Source organism: Dicentrarchus labrax, unplaced genomic scaffold, assembly GCF_905237075.1.
Source record: "Dicentrarchus labrax unplaced genomic scaffold, dlabrax2021, whole genome shotgun sequence".
NCBI classification, from domain to species: domain Eukaryota; kingdom Metazoa; phylum Chordata; class Actinopteri; family Moronidae; genus Dicentrarchus; species Dicentrarchus labrax.
This window is the reverse complement of record NW_026136713.1, coordinates 6,225,076-6,248,457: the sequence shown is the minus strand read 5'-3', so window position 1 is coordinate 6,248,457 and position 23,382 is coordinate 6,225,076. Positions and strand designations below refer to the sequence as shown.

Below are 23,382 nucleotides of genomic sequence, written 5' to 3'. Positions count from 1 at the left end.
AGTGTTGGGGTTTAGGGGTTGGGATGTAGTTCCGATGGTTAAATGAAAAGAACGGCATTATTTTCTTATAGTTAACAAATCCCATTAAAAAAAAAAAAACAAGTGAAGAAGTTTAGGGGTTGACAATAATTTTCCACAGAGGACCACATACTGTACACAGATACTGTATGATGTCTTGTGTGCTCTGTCACAGAAAATATCAGGTTCTACATATCACATTACTGCACATCACTGCTTATAAAAACGCATCAAACTCGTCGCTCAGTTTATGTCACCACACAGTCCATATGTTGGGTTCATTTTCAGATGTGTGTGTCCTTATCTCAGGCTGCTCAATAACAGCTAACAGACTTGATCACAATGGCAGCAATAATCAGTACGCATTGGCTAACTAATGGGAGGCTGTGTGACATAGGACCTCAACACACAATTTTAAGACTAAAAGCAGCTAATCTCACCAGGGAACACATGTCTAAACTGAGACTGGCTGTCAAAATTACAGGTATTGTCATCATAAAGATTGTAGACCTTTTCATTTCCTGGATTAGCTTCAAGCTAAGGATTCAAAAGAGATAAAATATGCAGCCTTAAATTAGACAGACTAATGTTGGCTATGAATGTGAATACACAGATTCATGCTGCAACAGCTGAGGTGAGAAGGACACTGAGCTGCTAGCTCAACACTGTTGTGGATAAGGATCCTGATCACAATGTTTAGGGTGTAAATATGAAATTGTGTTGCTGTTTAGCAGACCTTGAGTTTTGTGTTCAGTGTAACTCAATGTTCTTCCAGTTGCAAACTCTGTTGCATGTTAATTACTGTTGTATCCCCACATTTCTTGACAGTTAACATCCAAAGTAAATAACATGGTCAAATAGAAATCCAACTCCCAAATCAGTCAGAGAGATTACAGAGAGAGGCTTAGTGCCTGGTTCAATGATTAATTAATGCATAGGAGATAGAAGCAGTGTTTCTGCTGTTTTAGGAGAGAAGAGCTAGCTAGTGTGTTGCCTCAGGGCGGAGAGAAGCTTTCAGCACAGCCCCATCCCTATCTCCTTTCTTCCCTCCCTCTCTCTCTGTCTCTTTCTCTCTCAATTGCAGAGATGTTGCAAAAACTGGCAAAAAGCGCAAGGGTGTGTGATGGGCCACGTTGACACTAGCAGCACAGCATTTAGTTGAAAGGGTATATATTCAAAGGTGTGTATATGTATATTTTTCTTCAAAATCTCCTGGGATACCACACTGTGAAAGTCTTGAATCAAAGTATACTGAGATGCGACACATTTATAGTGTCATGTTGTCATTCTTAGCTGGTTTGTTAAGATCAGGTTCAGGTTCGGGCAGACTGCTGACTTTGGGGAGAAGTCATGATGGAGAGAGTTCAGCAATATGTTGAAAAAGAAAGAAGTAGAACCCAACTTGTCTGTGATGTGTTACATTGCTTTTTGTTGTGTTATTGCATAGTGGTTGGATTGCATGGTCACCACAGAGCAGGGGCAGATCTAGAGAAATGGGGTGGCAAGAGGGTAGCATGAGACTTTAAGGAGTGTCAGAAGTATATGCTGACGTAATCAAAAACAATCACAGATATAATATTTGCTTGGAAAATCCCCTAAATGAAAATATTTGAACTAAAAATCATTGGATCATTGTGGCACATTAGTGAAACGTTAAATAGAAATTTAAATAAATTTTTCCAAATGTCTTTTTTCATTGAACTTAAGCGTAACACTCTAAAATTAAATTAAATTGGGTTTTTTTTTCTAACAAAATTAATCTAAATGAATGTGTTAAATTTTCCAGCATTTGACACCAAACTGGTAGCTGTCACCCCGTGCCACCCCTCTACTTCCGCCCCTGCCACAGAGAGGGAGCATATAAACTCTTAATACAGTGATACAGTCCATGTACTATACCATAACATTGTATCAGTTAACTTAATAACTTTGTTTAGCTTTGTTTTGTTTATGTCATTAAATAATTTGGTTGGGTTAATGTTAAGATCATAAGAAAAACAAAAATAAAAACAACACCAAAGACAGGCAGCCAGAGGGCATCTTTACAAGGAGTTTGGACCAACTCAGCTGACACCTCTCAGTTCAAAGTAACAGTGAATTGCTGAGTTCCTCACTCTATCACAGAGAGCAGACATGGTGTAAAGAAGTCATTTTTCCACTGGCTCTGTTCAGCTCAATCCAGAAACTGATTTGTGATTTCCTGTTTTGCTGTGTTAGGCTACAGTAAATTTAATGCATTCAAACCCTTCCTGTGGCTGCTTCATATTTAAAGGATCACTGTAGTAGGATTTAGTGGCATCTATTGGTGAAGTTGTGGGTTGCAACTAACTGAATACTACTCAAGTCTGTATTTGACAACTGTGAATGAGAACAGGCTGTTAAGTGTGTACTTCAATAAACTACAATGGGTGCAAATCTCGCGAAAAACACTAAAAGGCCTTGTCTACAGCCAGTGTTGTGAGTCCATGGAAGGCGACCTGCCATGTCTGTAGATATAAACAACTCATTCTAAGGTAACAAACCAAACAACAATTCCTGTATTCAGGTGATTATACACTAATGAAAACATACCTATAAATATTATATCCCATTTCTGCCAATAGATCCTCCTAAATGTTACACACTGCACCTTTAAAGCTTTCCACTGGCAACCCACTGGAGAGCTTTATTATGAAGCAGCTACAGAACGTGCTGACTTAGTTCCTTTTCACACTTGGTTTGTGTGTTTGTATCTGAGCCAGAGTTTGATTGTCCACCAAGTCGACCTTGAATACTATTCTGCACACATACAGCTGTAAGATATTTTATTATTTTCATTTTCTTGCTTACAAGAAAGCATTACCTATGGGGTTAAAGTGACAGATGTGAATTCATCTTGAATGAGTTCTTCCTGTAGCTGCAGCGACTGGAAACCAGCTCAGATTGTCTGGTTCAGGTGCAGTCAGGTACAATTTCTTGGACTACACCCAGGTCCCAGGCTTCATATTGTTCCCGAATTCAGACTATAACCCATCTTCTACTGGACTTTGGAGGACGATGCCGTTAATTGTGAGAACAGAAAATCCAATAATGATGTAACGGGCCGATATATCTGCATTAAGCTAATATCGCCCTAGCTCAATTTCAGACTATACTGCCAGTGTGAAAGCACTCTTTGGTACAAAGATGTGTGACTAGCCACAAACGAACTGTTAGCCCTTTGTCTACAGCTACTTAGTCTCGTCTAATTGGTCTGTCCAAATCAATTCAATTCAATTTTATTTGTATAGCGCCAATTCATAACAAAAGTTATCTCAGGACACCTTTCAAATAGAGCAGGTCTAGACCGTATTCCTTTTAAAATTATTTACAGAGACCCAACAGTTCCCACCATGAGCAAGCACTTGGCAACAGCAGCAAGGAAAAACCTCCTTTTAAAGGTAGAAACCTCAGACAGACCCCATCTCTATGTGGGTGGCCGTCTGCCTCGACCAGTTGGGGTTAGAGAAAGAGAGAGGAAGGGTATAAGGGTAGATCACAGGCTCTAATCACAGTAGAGCACACTGAACATATCCCAGTGTAGGAAGAAGTCAAAATAAGACCCCAGTAGATTCTGTGCAGTTGCACATTATATTACACCCTTGACTACTGTTTTGATGTCTATATCTGTACAATATGTCACAGTATGTCTATATCACAGACATGAAAAAATATATATATCTTTTTTTTAACTCAGCACCTTCTGTATCCATTTCAAATTAGAATCCATTCATTTGTTTTTATTGTATTGTATTTATGGAAGAAAAAACTCAATGTAGCATCCATGACGCAGCATTTCAGCAAGGTAGCCACCACACACAGGTAGAGGTAGGAAGTGTGTCCCGGCATAAAGCTGTTGGATGCACTGGTGGTCTCAAATGGGAGCAGTAGGTAACTGAAAAATGTTAACTTCAATATGAATAAATCATGTGGAGTGATAGCTGTAAATTGCAAACAGCATGTTCATGTTTGCCAGCCTTTCCTAGGTTTCTCTCTCTTTCTGCTTCCCTTTTTGATTTTCTGCACTGTAGGGGTAGAGTCTGTCGCATGTGCATTCAGGGACTTCTCTCGTGGTGGTGGAGTTTTACTGATGCCTTGCCTAAAGCGTCTCTTCCAATAGCCATCTTACTGAGATTTGTGGGAAACATATTTGATGAGTAACAAGAGCATACCAGCCACTGGGGCTGTTTCCCACAACTGGAAATACTGTAGATGTTTGAAAATTTACAGCAGCTGATGCCCACGGGTAATACACTCCTGTAACTAATTCTTAACAGTTGCACAAGGCATACTTTGCATGCTTGCAGTTCCAAATTACAACACAAAATTATATTTATCTGAAATTAAATAAATTACATGTAAACACCAATACCCCAAATAATGGGATATAATATTAGTAAACTGAACAGAAGGTGCTTGTTTTCACCAATCTCCTTGGTTTGAAAATAACTTAAGACATGGCTAGTTGTGTATTGCATTTTAAAAGACACCATTAACTTTAAGTTTTAGAATGTTTTCGACAAATAAAACAAGTTTACTGGTTAGTGTGGAAAATACAGTTTTCTCCATTGCAGTCTGATTATGATGCTGAAAAAAAAATTGAAATGAAATGTTCTCAATAAGAACAAGCTCATCCTCCTCTGTATCAGTGACTCACTGCTATAATTAACCCACATTCACAGTGTGAATCATGCAATCTTCAACGTAATACTAATACTTATAAAACAATTTTTCAAATATAGAATCTCAACTGCTTCTGTAAAATACACAGATATTTGTACATTGTGTACAGTGAACGCAGACATATTGTGGATGTGTCTGGTGTGATGTGTTGCTGAGAACACTCATTCATCATACTGCCTGCATCATACACTCCACACTGATGTAAAGACGTGAATGAATCTTGTCCCTTGAAATTGTTCTGGCAAATGCAAATGCAGACGCATAGATGTACAGTGACACACAGTCTAAGGGCCAATAATGTAACATAAATGCTGAGTGTTTTTAGCCCAGCAGATAGTAGAAGAAGTGTAAGGGGTGTTATGGGAAGTGGAGACACTTGAAAAATAATAAAAGATAACAAATAAGAAGCACGAGAGACCACTGCTGAAATGGTCATAAGACCATCCCACTCCTCTCTTAAAACCAGCTGTATGTTCAATATGTGTGTGTGTGTGTGTGTGTGAGAGATGATAAAACAGTGATAGTTTTGCTGAGGTTTAGTTTTCTTGTGTGTAGATGTGTTGTGTAGATGTTTTCCATCTGAATCTTCATTCCTTTTTTATCACGTTTATGAGTGTTTGTGTTTTTCGGGGGTGTGCATTTTTATCCCCATTTATGTTTGAGAGAGTGTAGAATTATTGTATCAATTCAGTGTTTCCCCCTCATGATGTTAATCTATCGGAGAAAGTATTGTAATTATAGAACACAGAACGAGACGGTCAGGGTGTATGGTCAGACTTTCACATGCAAGAACGACAAATGTCATCTAACCTTAACTAAGTTGTAGTTTTAATGCAAACCACAATCTAGTCATTTCTGTGCCTAAATTCTAACCCAACCATATCCATAGTGCTGTCATATCACTTCTACATTTCGTTCTAGAGGGCATGGACGTATTTTGGTGTTTAATTTGGAGGACTTGTTGGTTCGAACTAAAACTCTAAATAACAGCAAAACATTTTCTATCAAAACTGGATTCTTATAGACACATTTGCTTAATGTATTCAATGGCAATTGGTAGCAAAGGCCCTTTAGTGTGTTTATGTTGCGTGAGCAGCTCATTATCTCTGTCAGGAATAAGCCTGGATGGGATCGTGCGTTTTGCTTGTGTGTGTTCTTTTCTTTCATTAACATGAACACAACATTTCAGTTGTTCTTTGTAACAATGTGTTACTCAGTGGTTATTGTTATTGTTTGCTTTTGATAGACTCCTTTACTGTATGACAATTTCATTTGTAATGTATTCTGCTTTATACGTAATTACTGTAGAGACATGTTTGATTTCAGCGTGTTACAAGTCTTAGCCTTGAGATCATTTTATAGTGCTTGTATAATCTTTTCACCATCACACAATTGTTTGGTTGTGATTGACTAAGGATAATGCAACTTTATAAATTCAGTTTCATTGTCTACAGTGACAGTGCCCCCTACATACAGTAGACAGAGACAGAGCGAGGTGGTTGAAGGAGGCAGCCAAGAAAGACCTTGTTTGCAAAGTTGTTTTCAAATCTGCTGCGAGACAAAAGGTGAACCATAGCAACCGAAACAACTACGACAACACCAGAATAGCAGATACAAGCTCAAATGGTCGCTAATTAGTTTCTTTTATTTTTTGATAGAATCTTTGAGATCAAACACACAAATTAATGCGAGCTCATTATCCCATGAAGCAGAATGCCATATATGCCTACAGTCATCACAATAATTTCCCTGTTCAGTATCATTTCAAATAAGCAATCGGAGTTCACTCAGGAGTGAGAGGAAATTAAACCTTGGGCTGCAGGTGTCAATCACGTGCATGTTATTGCATTGGTAATCTTTCACTAACTCACGGAAGAAGTGTTTAATTAAGCAAAGGTGAGCATGAGCAAGTACAAGTATAGGTTCATCTGGTTCTTGGTGACCCATGTTCGCTAATTCCTGATTTACGCGGCAGCAGTACAAGACCAAAGAAGAGCCATTGTTGTTTCTATGTAGTAATGTATGCAGCATCACAATCCTCCTGTGTGGAGGTGCATGTGCAGGCGTACTGGCATGTTTAAAGACACGATTTTTAATCCAAAAAAACTGGACTGGAACCTGCTTTCAGCCTGAAATTGATTGACAGGTTTTTAATTACTTAACTAGCACGAGGAAACAGCTAAATCTAAGCTTCTGTTTTATGATGTTATTTAGGTCTGTTTAGTTCAATTAAATTTTATTTGTATACCACCAATTCATAACAAGAGTTATCTTGTGGCACTTTTCAAATAGAACAGATCTAATAAAATCAGTCAGTAAAACACGAAAATGAACATTACATATTGATCAGGGCTTGATCAAGGCTTTCTTTTTTCTTCCTTTGACCTCCATGCAGGTCTTGGTTTTAAGTAAACACAGCTAATGTACAAAGCGTGTTTCCTATCCTGGAGCCCTCATTGTTCTTGCAGCTTCAACAACACAATGTTTTCACTCCTTTGGGAATTTGATTTGCTCCATTTAAACCATTCAGCGTGCCTGGGTACAGTGTGTGCACAAAACCTGATTATCTCCTCTTGCTAGTCAAACAGACACTATAGAAGTCCAAATTAGAGGTCGACTGATGGTGGATTTTTCAAGGCTGATATAACAACAATAGTTTGGAGCAGGCTGATATCATCACCCCTCGCGAAAATATTTTCAGAAGTGGCCCTCAGATGATTAGATATGGCCAGTGGGCCATAGCTGTGCTAGGCTTGCACTTACGGCGAGCCAAATTCTAGTGACCATGCTTACTAGAAAGACAGAGACAGCATGATTGAATGAAGGCCATACATATTCAATAACCTTAATCATACTCACAAATATACAAATAAAGCTGTCTTATATAAATTAAGCTTTAACTTTTATTTAAATATAAATTATATCAGGTGCACAATGACACTGTGTATGAAGCCTCCTTGCAATAAGGTGATTCACATCCCTGCGTGACTGGTGGACGCTGCACAGCCATCAGCCACCATCAGGGCCGAGTTCCACCAGTAATGATAAAATATCCTGTCAGCCCCAATTAATCGGCCAAACTGGTTAATCGGTCGACCTGTAGTCCAAAAAGTCCAATATTGTCTCTAATCTGCGCAAAACCACCTCTGATTTGTTGTGCAGCAGATGATGGGTGTGAAGGCACAGTGCTGTCCTCAAAGCTTCACTCTTGTTTAATTTCAAACTCTACGCACACACACACACACACACACACACACACACACACACACACACACACACACAACATGGTAATTCATCAAATTATTCATGGGGCTCCTGATTCCCCATTGGTTTCTTTTATCATTACAGTGTATCAAAATGTGTTTTCGTCAGCCCTGCCACCAGACGTGGCGTCTGTCCCACAAGTCTCAAAGCTGTTATTCCTTCTTCATCAAATCTTCATTCCCTGGTTTACCAGCCTTTACCCAGTTTGACACACATGACGTCAATGACAGTCTCTCAAGGAAAAGAGAATGGGCTTTGCATGAGGCCTGAATTAATGACTGCATGGCTGAATTAACTGATTAAGACATCAGAAAATGTCTCTTGCTTACAAATGAAAAATCAGGTAAATAAAAGACCTGAAATGCGGGTTGCAATATTTGGCCTAGCAGCTCAAACCACATCCTTCAGTATAAGGAGTAACACTGGGAGCAAATATATCCATAGAATCCTAGAAAAATGATGCCTTTTTCTGAAAAACAAAACCCTGAACCTCAAAATGATTCTCAGGCGGCAGTTAAAGTAAAATCCACTCCTTCAAGCGACTGAATGATTGATGGCTGAATCCCCCAACAGAGTCCCACACACCTGCCATCCCATGGCTAACCCCTCTAGCAGGAACAGGTCTTCCCCCTTGACCTTGAACAATAGAATTATCATTAACATGTAATTGGAGCTCAATAAGTCCTGCAGGCATTGTACTGTAAATTACCAAAGGGTTAAGTAGGGAAAGTGGAGCACAGAACAACCAAAGGGCATTGCACTGTGCCTGGGCTGTCTGTAGGAGGCGCTAGCAGGGGATGGAGGGTGTGGAGAAGAACATGGGTGAAGGAGGGGGACGTGCAAGAGAGAAATAGCAACAGCAGAGAAGAAGAGCAGAGACCGAGTGAATGGGAATAAAAGAGACTTGATAACGGTATCAACAGATAACTATAGTGGTGAATAGGAACATTGTGGTAATGACAAAAACAGACAGACAAAAACAGACTCAGAGGTCTCCCTTTGCCCTCAGACAGACGCTGAGCGTGGGCGGCCTCCTCTCTGCAGTTATCTGAGCCATGCGGCAAATAAATTCATAACATGCCACCGAGACACCCACACCAACCCCGGTGGGCATTCCCTGCAGTGCAAAACAGTGGGCACCTTACTATGCGGCACAGCCAAAGTCTCAACAGTGCCTCATATTGTTCCCAGTATGTTTGACACTGTAATCAGCTAAGTTAAATCTCTTTGAAGAACTCATACCTATAACTGTGACTGATGACTGCAGGCATATCTGGTATTCTGTGTTAACACTACACTGTGGGAGATTTGTGATGATTCAGCACCAAGCTGTGGTGGGTTTGACTGCCATAGTATGCAAGTGCAAGAATAGAATGCAGTACAGCTGGTCTCAGTGGAAATACACGTTGATCAAACCATTAAAACTAATATTCACTGAGTGTACAACCTATTCTGTTGACCTGACTATGAAATATGCTTATAGTTTTTCTTGCTGAGAGTTAAGTGAGAAGGTAGATATTACTCTCAAATCTGAACAAAAAAGACTGGAGGAAGTTGTCAAAAGATTAATTTTCTCCCTTTTCAAATGTGTTAAAGGCATGTATAGTCCAAGTGAATGGACACAAATGAAGGAATGAAGAAGGAATGCCAGATAATTCCCTGATTGTCCAGTGAGTTAATTACACAAAAAATAACTTTCTAGCATGCGGTCTCTACTGAGTAAATGGCACAGTAAATTCACTGAAACCTTCCACACTCTCATAGTATATTTTCTTACACAATAGTTACAGATGGCTGAATGGCCTCAGCAATATGCTTGCGGTAATAAATGTCTCTTTTATATATATTCATAATCATTCAGCGGTGATTATGATAGAGGCAGCGCAGTACCGTGTTGTGGTCCACTTGTCTGGTGCTATTATCTCAATCCTGCATAAGACATTAAACCACAACTTGATGTAACGCAAAGCACACAGCGATAAAAACAGCATGTCTACATTTTTTGCCAATGGCATCAAAGCACTGTTTTGTAGTCAATAACGCATGTTATGCAGCTGGTGAGTGTGCGTAGACTGGCTCACAGAGTAATGATTTGTCTTCTATCCATACAAAATGCCAAAAAAGTGATCAAACCCCTAACCTTCTGTTATCAGGGCTGAGTCCAATTAGCTGAGCTACACTGTGTCACACTGATAAATTCTCTATGCCATCTGTAAACATTTAGAAAATGCATTTTGTGCGCTATTTACTTCTTATCTTAATTTGTTCAATTCTCTGGGCGTTTTCAGAAATGAGAGCGTACAGGTACTTCCACACCATCGTCACATTTATGAACTTATGAACTGCTTATTCTTCAGCAATGCTAGTGTCCGTCAGTCACTTTGGTCCAGACTGAAATATCTCAATATATTTGATTAATTGCTTTTGACATTCGTGATCCCCAAATGATGAATCCTCCTGGCTATGGTGATCCCCTGTCTTTCCTCCAGAACCACCAGCAGGTCAACGTTTTCACTTATCCAGTGAAATATCGGATTTACATAAAATTTGGTAAAAAACATTCATGGTTTCCAGATGATAAATTCCCAATTCATGTTCCACTCACAATTAGTTGTCATCAGTTTGGATGTCCCCTGACTTTTCATCTAGCACCACCATCAGGTAAAATACCTGCAAAACTAAAAACATTATTCAGCACTAATTACCAAATTTTAGCATGTTAACACACTAAATGAAGATGGTGGGCATAGTAAACATTATACCTGTTTGAAGGTCCAGTGTGTAACATTAAGGAGGATCTATAAATAAAAATCGAGAAAACAAGAATCGTTGCGCTTTCGTAACCTTAGAATGAGTCGTTTTCATCTACAAAGGGAGCAGGTCCACCATGTCACAGTAGCTCAGGACGGACAAACCATACACTGGCTCTAGATAGGGCCTTTCATGTTTTTCGCAAGTTTCCCGGCCACCATAGTTTCTCCTACACACTGGGAAGGTGCGTATTTTTCAGCTGTACACACTGGTCCTTTAATATTAGCATGTTAGCTTTGTCAGTAGTCTCACAGAGTCGCCATTGTTATGTAGACTCTTAGACCTTTGAGGGGGATTCCAGGGAGTAGAAAAATGATAGATTTCACTATTATTTCACTGACCAGAAGTTACCCCTGTGTGAGAATGTATAAGAATGAGTATTCTATTCATAGGTTTCACACTATTCCCTGTTAACCTGTCAATTTATAGTACAGACAGTTATTGAATAACAAAATCTTATCAGATGTGGATCCCTGAGACTAAATCTTATCGAATACAAGTCTGCTGGCTGATATGCATCAATTTGGGGGTCCTGGACACCAAAGAGAAAATAAGAGAGCCACAGCTATAAGGTATAATATATGACAGTTTAAAGGATAAAAAGAAACAGCCAAGACTTTTATTGGAACAAAGCCTCAGCCACCTGTCAATCAGTGCCAGACAGGCCATTATATAGCCAGTCGTCTGCACTTGTCCAGCCGCTGGCATTAAACGCAGTCAGACGTTTCTTCTGGACAGTACTCACCCTCAAGGTTAGACAACTTCTCAGTCAAGCTCTTTCTCATTCATTCATTCATTCTTATATTGTTCTTTCTCTCTGCCCCTCCTATTTTCCTGCATCGCATCTCTCTTCTGTGATGATTTAATACCAGTTGTCTGTTTTCTCTCTCTCTTTCTCTCTCTCTCTCCCCATCAACCCCCCCCCTCAGCCTGATGGAGTCAGAGTGCAGCTCCGGTATAAACAGCCACTGCAGGCCATCCATAGTGATCTCATTACACAGGACTGCAGGGGAAACTGTCTTAACCAATTTCACAACTATCCCTCCTTAACCTCCCCCTCCCGCTTCCTAGATACATCAGGGTCAAGTAAGCAATTAAGGGGCCAATTGTCTAAACAGGCTGCCAGTTGAACTGAACAGAAATGATGCAGCAAGGCTGGACAGTTTCCAATTAAGCATCAAAGAACAATGTGAATGCCTTCTAATTGTTCTGCACTGGAAAACCTCTCAAGTGTAACTTGTGCAATGGTAGTATTAACGCATGTGCTATCAATAATTAATCTGCTGACTGGAAGGAGTACTGAAATATGCATTATTGTGTGACAGCACATTATAAGACGATATTTTTTTAATTGCCTAAAAGCTGACAACAAATGGAGTAAAATAGAAAGCAAACAAAGAAAGGGACAGTATATATATATATATATATATATATAGATGTTAGACATCATTAGGCTCAACTACCCTATGTGACTGGCTGGGCATAAACTTAAACATATTAGTACTATGATCCCCCGCAGATACAACCACAAAAGTAATTAAAAGTGCTATTCTCACTTATTATTATTAAATTAGAAGAATCACTAATTTCCTGGCAATTAAGAGTCTGTATAAAATGATAACTCAGTCAGAAACTATCAGGCTCATTTCCACTACACATCTCTATACCAACTGTGTGTGTGCAATCAATGGCTTATTAGCAGCAGCTGGGCTATTATGAGGAATTTGTTTCCAGATTTGGTCAGCTGCGACACAGGAAGTTGTTTTGTCATTTGGTTTTGTGTTCTTATCTGTCCCTGCACAGAAATGTTTGGAGTTGTGGCTTAAGACATGTTCAATAAACCGCTCAGTAGACGCAAGTGAATCTCAGTAAGCCAGAATGTGAGAGTGATGGCTATCTGCTAGCTAACAAGCTGAAACCGATCAAATGTTTTCTTGGAAAAACCCTCTATAGCCTGGCAATTTCATGATTGAACGATCTGCACTGAAGTTTTCAAACATTCTCTCACATAAGCATCTTGGCTCCATCCCTCCAGACTGTTCCAGTAACACCACTACGAATGTCCTCTTACCGGATGTTGTGGGACTTGCGCTTGATCTCGTTCCAGCAGAGATTCATGTCTCCTGTTTGGTGCGAGCCACCTCCTCTCAGTCTCCTGCACTCGGTCCCCTCCTCCTGCCCCTCACCGTCCACTGTGGACTGGCACGGCACACAGTGGCATCCCGGCCACGAGGGCCGCCCCGCAGCTGAGGGACAAAAAAGAAAGAAGGAAACATCCAGGTGAGTATCAACGGATTTGGGACGAAGGCTGATTTTTCCATTTTTGGATTGAACCTGCTGTTAATTAATATTTTGTGCTGATATATAAAGTCGGTGTGGGTAGGATTAGAACATTTCTGGCTTTGGTGACCCCAGGGGTAGTATCAAACAAGACATTGTGAAAGACAGCAATGCACTCCAAAAATGACTAATATTCAGTGTTTCCCCAGAAATCGATTAGAAAAATCCAGTAAAATACAAACCTCTCTATTGACTTGATTTTGGGTTTGCAGCTCTTAGTTCAATATTTAAAGAACTTTGCTTTTGCTGTCTTGCTGAGAGTTAGATGAAGAGATTGATACACTTTCATATGAGCTTAGCACACAGACTGGAAACAGGGGGAAACAGGGCCCGGCTCTGTTACTGGGGGATGTGGGCTTTTCTATTTCTTGGCTTCTCCCGCTGGTTTTCTCGGAACTATTTTCAAAAAGTTCACTGATTCCTTTGAAGCTGCTATAATCAGTATAGCAGTGGGGTCATTTCCACCGACCTACATTCATGAGTTGGCCAGAAACGTAAATTCAAGTTATAATCATTAACTTGGTCAATCACTGCTGGATTTGAAAATAAGTTGGCAATATCAACCTGAAAGATGATAATACATCAGTGTTTGTTGTTTACAACCAGGTTAGGTTTAAAGTCCACATGAAACAGAAATCTAACGTTAGCTGCATGAGCTAACTAACTAACGGCTCCTAACATCAACGATAGTTGACTACTTTTACCAACAAGTCCATCTGGAAACTCTATGAATCACATCGGTATCGCTGTCTCGGAGGTTGCATTCAGTTGCACACTAACGGGGCTTTAAATTAAATCTTTCATTTCACATGGACTTTAAGGCTAGACCTGATCCATTAAAGAAGAAACACATTAATCCTTAACATGAATAATCTGTCAAGAAAATGTATGACTGTTTATGGCAGGACCTACCTGCCAATTTAACAGGCCAAAATCAGCTAAACAAATTGATACCATTATCAATATACCTCGTGAAAGAAAGCACAGTGCAAGTATGAATAATGAAAATGAAAAAAGAAAAAAAAGAAAAATGTGAGGTGCCACACACAAGAAACTCTATCAACAAATAAGAATCAAATTGAATAACTTTGTCCAGTGTGTAGAATAGAAAACTTGAATCATGAGACAGCAGCAGTTTTATCCCATTATTCCATTCCATTAAACTGAAGGAAACAGACAAAAAGCCTCCTTTTCTCACAGACTTTCAGAGGGAGGGGGCATGTGAGGCTAGACTTGAAGAGGTGCAATCCCCTTGATGGAGCTGTGGAAGAAAAAATATCAAGAAAGCAACCCATGCACACACACACCACAATAAGTGCTATTCAGGACATAAAAAGCTTTTCCAGGTTCATAGGTCATAATAAATCTTGTGTTTGGTCACTGTGCTGTCAGAGGCTTCCTGTCTTGACTGTTTCACAAGCTTTCCCTCAGCAGCAGCTGGGCCCCTCAGCTAACACCATCAGCCTTAAAACACACACACGCACCCGTCATAACCAGAAGATTCCCTTGTGTTTGGTCAGAAGGCTCTTATCACATTGTTTTTTTTAAACTGGTCCATCTGATTCTTCGCTGCTGAAGGTCTCAACCTCTAACCTTTCAGTCAGACATCCATCTACGGCAACACACGCATGAATACACTCACTAGAATATACAAAACAATCCCTCAGCCATTTCATTCTCTTTGGATACCTTATTTTGTGGAAGAATGAGTTTACTCTGCCTGCTTGAGTCATCTCTAGGACTCTGTTAGGCCTGAAGCACATTGGTAGCAGAATGGTCACAGGGCACGCCATGTAATCACAATGTCGCTGGTCCAATTCCAGCAAGCAGCCTTTGCCACATGTGAGTGGAGATGCGCTTTTACTATGAAAGAACATCTTAACCGTTTGGTAGAGGTTCATATTAAAGACAAGTCTGGTCATTATTGAAAAAAATAAAACTTCATTAGCCAAAAGGAGCCATTAAAGGGTTAACGTGTCCAACTCACTGCTTCCTTTTGAGTACTTCTCTCTAGAGCTCAGATGGTTTGTCTAAAACAAATTGAGTCCAAAGTGAATCAGGAAGAAGGAACTTTTGTTGCAGTGTCAACATTTGTTGAGTGAATGATTCCCCAGTGAAAGAGCGACTCAGTATACTCATCCACGATCTTTATCTTTTCTCTCCTCCTCTTCTGCACATATTCATTCCTCTCTATTCCTTTCTAGTTTGTTCTACAGACCACCTCACCTCAGATTGGTCAGATGGGTTTTTTTTTTCTTTTCTATTTCACATGAATCATCACCATCTCGTTCCCACTCCTGTCTCCTGTTATCTCTTCTCGTCCTTCCCTCCCTTTTCTTCCTCAGACAGCTCCTGTTAGTGTAGGTGAGTGTTGTATGAATCAGCAGTACCCTGCACATCCCTCCCACTCTCTCCTGTCTCTTTCTCTTTTCTGGTAATCAGAGGTCACGTGTGACTCTGAGTACTGTTAGTGCTTCCTCACTTGACCTCAAATACCTCTAAAAATAAAAACGTAAATGCTTTTATATTCTGTGAACCCATTTGATTCAGTTTGTGCTGGTGAATAAAACATGGAAGTGAATGCAAACGAGGCAGGGGAGGCTCCACATGACACAATGAAGTTTCAAAGCAGAATGGTAGCATGATTGTTTGTTTGCTTTGGAAAGCTGCCTCTTCAAAATGTGAAATGGAGTTGAACAATGACAACCATCAACCACACCACTGCTAACGCCAAAGGAATACCCTGAGGGTGAAAGATAGCTCTGAGAGAGGTTTGTTTCTCAAGTGAAGAGGGATTCAAGTGACAGACAGCCCTGTCGGCGACCTCAAATCTCTCTTCTTCCTCTTCAGTTTTTTTTCTCAGATAGCTACTAGCAGGGTTTCACATAAAGACACAAACCCACACATCATTGCACCTGGAGGTTTGTATTTATAAACTTGATTAAATATTTAAAAAAATCTGTTCTCATTTTGGCTCCAAGACACATTAAAATCCATCACAATAGGGAAATTATGTCTGCAAAAATCATGTCATGCAAATGTCTCTATTATCTCCGTCTTGTAGGCACACATCTGCATCATGCAGGCATGTATCAGCCTACAGTGCAAGACGTTAGGTGGGTCTGTCTCCCTTAAACTTCAAAAACATGAGTCAAGCTATAAACATGCATTATTTACGGCCTTGATCGGATGTGGCGTGGCTCAGTCAAGCGTATGTACTGCATGTTTTCCAAAGATGGTGAAAAACCAGCAGAGATTTCACTGACATGCCACAAAGTGACACAGACAATATTCATCTTGCTGCTATGGCTACGGCTCTTACCTCCATGCACTACTCATGACTGTTTCCTACAGAAATCATAGCTTCACACTTTAAATTGCCCAATTATGTGAACAGTGCAGACAGAATATCTGCCTCTTGTTCCTTTTTTTTTTTTTTGACCACTCGAGCCAAGACAACCAGAAAGGACATTTCTCAGACAACATGTGAATTTCAAATCAAAGGAGTTGAAGATGATAAAGGATAGCACACAAAGCTTTGCTGGATTTCAGAGCAAAAGAGAAAAGACAGTTCAACTCTGCAGATAGAGCCTCAGAGGATCAAAGCCACCGTGCCGCTACACCATGTCTACACGTTGATATTAATCTGGAGGAATCAAGACTGTAGCAAAGATATCCCTGAGAAGCAATAAAATAGCTAGGATTTACTCTCATTACTGGAGCTCTGCAGATAAATGCAATTCTTTCACGATGTGCAGTGCCTACCTTAATAGTACAGACTTGCTACGCCGTTTCGATTCGAGTCTCAGACTGAAGCTGTCACTAAGGCTAACTGAGTGTTGACATTATTTACCCTGTCTGTTGATTGGTTTGGCAGAGAATGCCGAGATAAGTTTGGCATGCAGAGAGAAACAGAGGAAAAATAGGGAGAGAGATGGAGGTAGGGAGGGAGGGGGTTTGGAGGGGAAGACAGACTCAGAGAGATGGGTGACCTAATAAGCAGAGACTTCTCTCATGGTCAAAAGATTTCTCTGTCCTTGTACATTCCTGCTCACACCTACATGGACCCCCACTCTCCAAGAGCAATGGGAAGAAAAGGCCATCTGCCTGATGTCCTTCAACCCACACACACACTCTGACCAGTGCACAAAAACCTGCATTAATGTGTCTGGGAACATTCTTGAGTTAGAGAAAAATAAAAAAATAAATTATTATATTCCTACCGCAGAGGCCTGCGTTCCTACAGCTTGCTCAGTATGCACAATGGATGAAATAATAAGGAGCACAAGGGTCAGAGCCACAGCACAGTAAACAAGGATGTAAAGAAACAACAGCAAGGGAGGAAAGGTTATGTTAACAGATGAAGAAAGATACAGAGTACAGCTTAATTTTGTTGTTGTTAATTATAAAGTTTTCGATGTTACTCTTATTGGTCCACACTGAAATATCTCAAGGACTATCACACAGATTGCTATGAAATGTTCTACGGACATTCAAGGGCCCAGGGGATGAATCTGATAAACTTTGGTGATCCCTTGACTTTTCTTTTTTATTTAAGAAGGAAAGTCTCTCGAGATACATTATGACCTAGCTGAACTAGCAGTGCAGATTAGTTAAAACACTCAATACATTTACAACATTGACGTAATAGCACAATAAGACCTGAGAGGTATGAAAGAGAGACTGTGAATATTTCAAATGATTACATTCTTCATAAAAGATGCTTCAACCAAAGCAATGTGTGCTTGTGACGCATGTTCACAGGTTATGGCCTTGCAGGAGTTGTATTGAATTTAAGGTTGTTTTTTTTTTAGATTGTCTCCTTAGAAGTATTTGCATTGGGCGCCCCATATACCAAGGCTGAGTTGTTGCTGCAGCAGTCATGGGTTCCACTTGCCCTTTGCTGTGCATCATCCCCTCCCTCTCTTTCTCCCCCCTTTCCTGTCACTCTTCAGCTGTCCCTATCGATTAAAGGCAATAATCAGAAAAGGTAAAAGTTGCCACGTGTCACATGAAAGAAGCCAAAAAGTAAACTGGGTGACCGAAATGCCCTTTTCTTTCTTTCTTCCTAGAATTTATTTTGACCACAAGACTCGGGGGGGATCTCAGGTTGGGAACCACTGATCAAGATAATAACCATTAGAAACAGGAGAAAGCATTTTACGAAGGTAGACAGAGGGTTTACCAAAGTTCATGACTTTATTCATTTACTCATCTTCTTCGGGACTCACCCTTGGGGGGGAAAGGGGGGAAAAAAAGAAAAGTTTAAAAGGATAATGAGGAAGGAAACTCATTTGGGGTGAGTTAAAGGCCTGGCCAAAGGGGTCATAAAGTTTCTCCCCAAGACATTTCCTTCTCAGAGATTAGACATTCATATTCAAATATACATCAGCTGTGACAGATGGAATGATTGTACTGAAATGGAACTACTTCTGTACAGTAATTGCGAACACATCCTTCTGTCAGCCGGCTAAAGCCAACAGCAATTTGTAATGCTTTTACACCCACAATTACAACACTTAACAGAAGTGATAAAGCCATTATGCACTGTCCAACAGAACTGGTGAGCACTGATATTGACGCCCAGAACTCAGCGGCTGCGCTTCATGAATGTGCTGAACACTGATTTAACTTCAAGAAATAAATGCCAAGCCAACAATGACTTAGAGTGTCACTGTCCAGGAGGCTTGCTAGTAGATAGCGTGTGAGTCGGCACAAGTGTACTCGTGGATTCTGTGTGTCTGTGCGGATTCATGTTGATGTGTGTGTGTGTGGCTTGTTTCAGTAGCAGGCTCTTGGCTTTGTGCCTGATGGAGGTTAGTGGAGGTTGGACCACTGCCTCCCTGCTGCTCTGTCCTGCTGTCCCACAGCCCCTCAACAGCCACCAGTTAGGAAGCAAAGGAGAAAACACACACACACACACACACACACACACACAACCCTCCAGCTCTCAGTCCCTCTCTGCTGCTGATGCAGGATGAGCGAGCTGAGCTTCCCCTCACAGCTGCAACCGTCACACACTGCTGGAGGGACTGGAGGAGCTCCAGTGACACAGCACACACACGAGCCACACACACTTTATCACATAGGCACTCTTCAATATCGTTTATTAAATAGTAGGCATGCACAGGGACACACACTTACTGTAAGAAAAAAAAACCAGTTTGAACTACATCAGTTATACTCTCCATCCATATACCCCCCTGCTGGGCACAGGCAGCTGTCAGACTGTTACTATTCCCCTTAGAAACATCGCTGCACTCTTTCCAAGCTTGACTCCTTTGGTCTGCAGACATGTGGCACAGTGATTTGTGATTGGAAGTACCCAACAGAACAGCAGGAGCAAGTAAAGACTTTCACTTCCCCTCCTCCTGTCATCTTCCTCCTGTACTCCCATCACGACTGCACATTGTCATGCTCGCAGTGCTTTGCCCTCCAACCAGATATGTCATTAACGTTCTTACTTTATTATCTTTTCAATGACAAAGTAATTTCCCCCTGGAGCAAACATGCCATCCACACACCTATTCATATTTACATGATGCCATTGCTTTTCTCTTTTTTTTTTGTCCCAGAAAGATGACTTTGAAGCGAGGGCTCGGCAGTGAAATAAGAGCTCAGCTGACATTAACATCATTATTGCTGGAGGTGGAAGTGGAAAAGTGTTATTTCAACACTTTATAGGACACTCATTCTGTTGATTCTAGCATCAGGTGAGTAATGGTTATGCCTTTTGTTCATAGTGAGTGAAGTGCTTCTGGAGCAGCAGTGAAGTGTCATCTGATCTGTGATAGTTTGTGTGTGGGTGTGTGTTTGTGTGTGTGTGTGTGTGTGTGTGTGTGTGTGTGTGTGTGTGTGTGTATGTTTGTGTGTATGTTTGTGTGTATATATATATATGGGCAGGCCCTTACGGATCTTGCTGGTACGGCCCTGTGAACATCTGCACTGCAAAAAATTTGACCTTTTTATCATGTAGATTATGTCTTATTTTACAAGTAAAAAATCCTTGCCAGCACAGCAAAATCATATCCACTTGTGTCAAATACAAATCCTCTTAAAGGACCAGTGTGCAGGATTTAGTTGCATCTAGTGGTGAAGTTGTAGATTGCAACTAATTGAACACTGCATGTGTCTGTATTTGACAACCTGGGAATGAGAATGGGCAGTGAAGTGTGTAGGAAACTATGGTGGTCTTTCTACAACCAGTGTTTGAATTGTCCGTTCTGGGCTACTGTAGAAACATGGCATTTCAACTTGGTGGCCTCAATGAAAGAGGACCTGCAGCGTCTGTGGATAAAAACAGCTCATTCTAAGGTAACAAAAACAACAACAATTCCTCTATTCAGGTGATTATACACTAATGAAAACATATCTATGAATATTATATTGCATTTCTGCCATTAGATCCTCCTAAATGTTACACACTGAAAATACTACAATACCCAGTAGCCTCAGCGGCCATTGCTGAAGAGAAGAGGCCAGACCTGCAGCAAAATACCGAACACTGTGTTGTTGAAACTGGGAACCAAATACTTAACCATAGTTACTGAATTCATCTAAAATTGATCAAGAGTCTGAAAGTGAACTGTTAAATTTATTATCAGGTTTATACAAAGAGTGACCTTAACTACAGACAGCCTTTGGCGGCACAAGCAACTGAATTTCAAGCTAGGGGATTGGATCTTTTTTACAGAAAAGCTTCTTAGAAGTTGTATTAAATACGTATTAATTTCTATTTTTTTAGCCATTTGAGGACAGGGCACAAAGCTGTGAACACAACACTGACATACCGTATATCACCTTAGAGAGTTGGAACATGTTAGCAAATAAATGCCTATTTACACATTCAGTAGTTACAGAGCAACATTCATTCAGAGTCATGTTTCTGGCCACCTGATGGATGTAAGTCCAAATTTCACTCTGTTTTAGTCTCCACTATCTTCTGTGTTAATTATCTGGCTCTTCAGCCACTTGCTGCTACACTACAGTATGTTCACCAGCTAGTTGTTAACGTTGTCTGCCATTTGGTGTTGAGCGGGTTGCTCACACACCGGGAACAATGCTGATGGGTGCAGGGAGAGTGAATAAAAACAGTAAAGTTGCGGGCCACACAACCACAACAAAGAGTTGAAATAAGTATAAAAAAAAACTGCAGAGTAAGGTGATCATTTTCTGTGGGTTTGTCATTAATAGAAACACCTTTCTCATTGCGAGAAAGTAATTTGGTACGTTAACAATAAACAAATATTGATTAGAGCAACTTTAGGTTTTTACATACACAGGCAACAACTTGAAGAACCCAGTATTTTCTAAAGTAATTGCTAACCTTTTTTTTTTTACTCAGGATTTAACCAAAGGAGTTTTTTGCTCATCCAAGCCTTGCAAACTCCTCTAAATGTCAGAAAACAGATGCAAAAAATTATCATGACTTTTACTTCAAAAGGACACCCTACATAACTTCTCCCACTTTATAACTCTATTATATTTTCTTTCAAGATGCCACCACCCATTTATAGAAAATGTGTTGGTTTGTTTTGGAAACATGCTGAAATAATATTAATGTACTTTTTTTATTTGCTTGAAGAAAACAAGACTTTAGATCTCAATAGTAAGCAAAAATGATTTGATAAGATGGAGTTATTTTTGCAGTGTGCCCTGAGTGGTCTTTGCTTCAAACAGCCCCCCCCCAGTGTGAAATAGATCATGGGCAAATGTCTGCTTTACTCAGCTGTTTTGTTGATGCCACTGGTACAGACAGCATCCTAATGAGCTTATTGTGAACACTCTCCATTTTTATTTCATGCAGTCATCTTGGCCTCTCCTGCTGTCTCTTTAAAGAAAATTGAATTTAATGCTGTGTAACCTTAATGAAAGCTGAAAAACTGCATGCAACCTCACATACGGCTTATTTGAACCATAATGTGTTCCAATCTGTATGTGTGTATGTGTGTGCACATTGCATGCAAACATTCACCTTGATATTCATGTGTCATCTGCTCAATTATGTTTATGACAAATGAACGGAGCTTAACAGAGTTAAAATTTAAGAGACAGTTTCTTGAATCTATTTTAAGGCAGCAGATGTCAGTTGAGATATTTCATCCTGTATCAAACCAAATCTCCTTTGCAATAAAATGGTTCCTGAAAATTACAAGCAGATCTGAATCAAAGTTACAAATTAAAAGCAGAGGACCACAAGGCTTGAAATTACTAGAGAAGGAATCAGAAAATGAACTCCACTGATTTTAAGGGTGTTAAAGCTCATTACTTAAGCAAAAGCAAAAATGGTGATGAACTTAACAGACTGGAATACTTTTCTCGGATGACTGACTTTGAGCACACCTTTGGAAAACTCAAATGAGCAAATACGGAGGAGGAACTGCTCTGGGACTGAACCAAAAAAATGTAATTCTGCTGTGGGTTTTAAATATGACAACTGGTGATATCCAGTCCTCTATAACTCAAAATCATGTGCTATAAATGTCCTGATAATGTTATTTTCATGGTGTAATTCTGCAATCCCTGTGAAAGACAGTGTTTAGTAATGCAATGTTGTGTTTACAGTAAGATGTATGCAGTGTAATATACTGTATGTGACAACTAGCAAAGAATTAGAGCAATAAGCCACTAAAGAGGATTTAAAACATATCGGCCCATATCTTAAACAGATTATTTACTCAGCCCTTTATACTTATATCAAAAGGTATTTTAGGGATTAACCAAGACATAGAACCATTCATCTCAAAGGAGTTCATATCTGTGACCAAGCTGCATTGTTTGTAGTGTTTATAGCTAAAAAACTCTAGGAAGTCAATAAATATATAATAAATTAAGACACTCCCTTGTGTTTGAAATACCCACTTTCTGACAAGTGCATCTGCTGTGTTTAGACTTAATTAAAGAAAATTAACACAAAGAAATGCACATACCGCCTTACAATTACTGTGCAAGCAACACTGATTAAAAGTCAACCCTGTCATTGCTTCCTAACATGCAGTGATGTGTGGAGAAGGAACGCCTGGTTCAGAAAAGAGGTAATTTAGCAAACCCCAATTGAAATCCCTGCTAATTAAGATGGGTTTCTTCCACTGCAAAGACCAAAGAGAAATGAAATACTCTGCTGGGAAAGACGGCATTTACATGGAGTCAGATGAAGTTTAAAACAAAAAGATGCTACTTTTTTCTTTGTGATCCAACCCTGCTCACAAAATAACAGTGACTCTTTCATAAAGTTTTCTGGTTCATCAC

The 23,382-nt window shown here is 40.0% G+C and overlaps 1 protein-coding gene across 1 annotated transcript in view; it reads right to left on the bottom strand.

The window, feature by feature from the left end:
• drp2 (dystrophin related protein 2) overlaps positions 1-23,382 on the bottom strand; it is a 150,281-nt gene that overhangs the window by 58,725 nt on the left and 68,174 nt on the right. The window contains exon 2 of the mRNA XM_051421103.1: positions 12,866-13,040. Coding sequence (XP_051277063.1) covers positions 12,866-12,912 — 47 coding nt within the window. The 5' untranslated portion in view covers positions 12,913-13,040. The remainder of the gene's footprint in view (positions 1-12,865; positions 13,041-23,382) is intronic.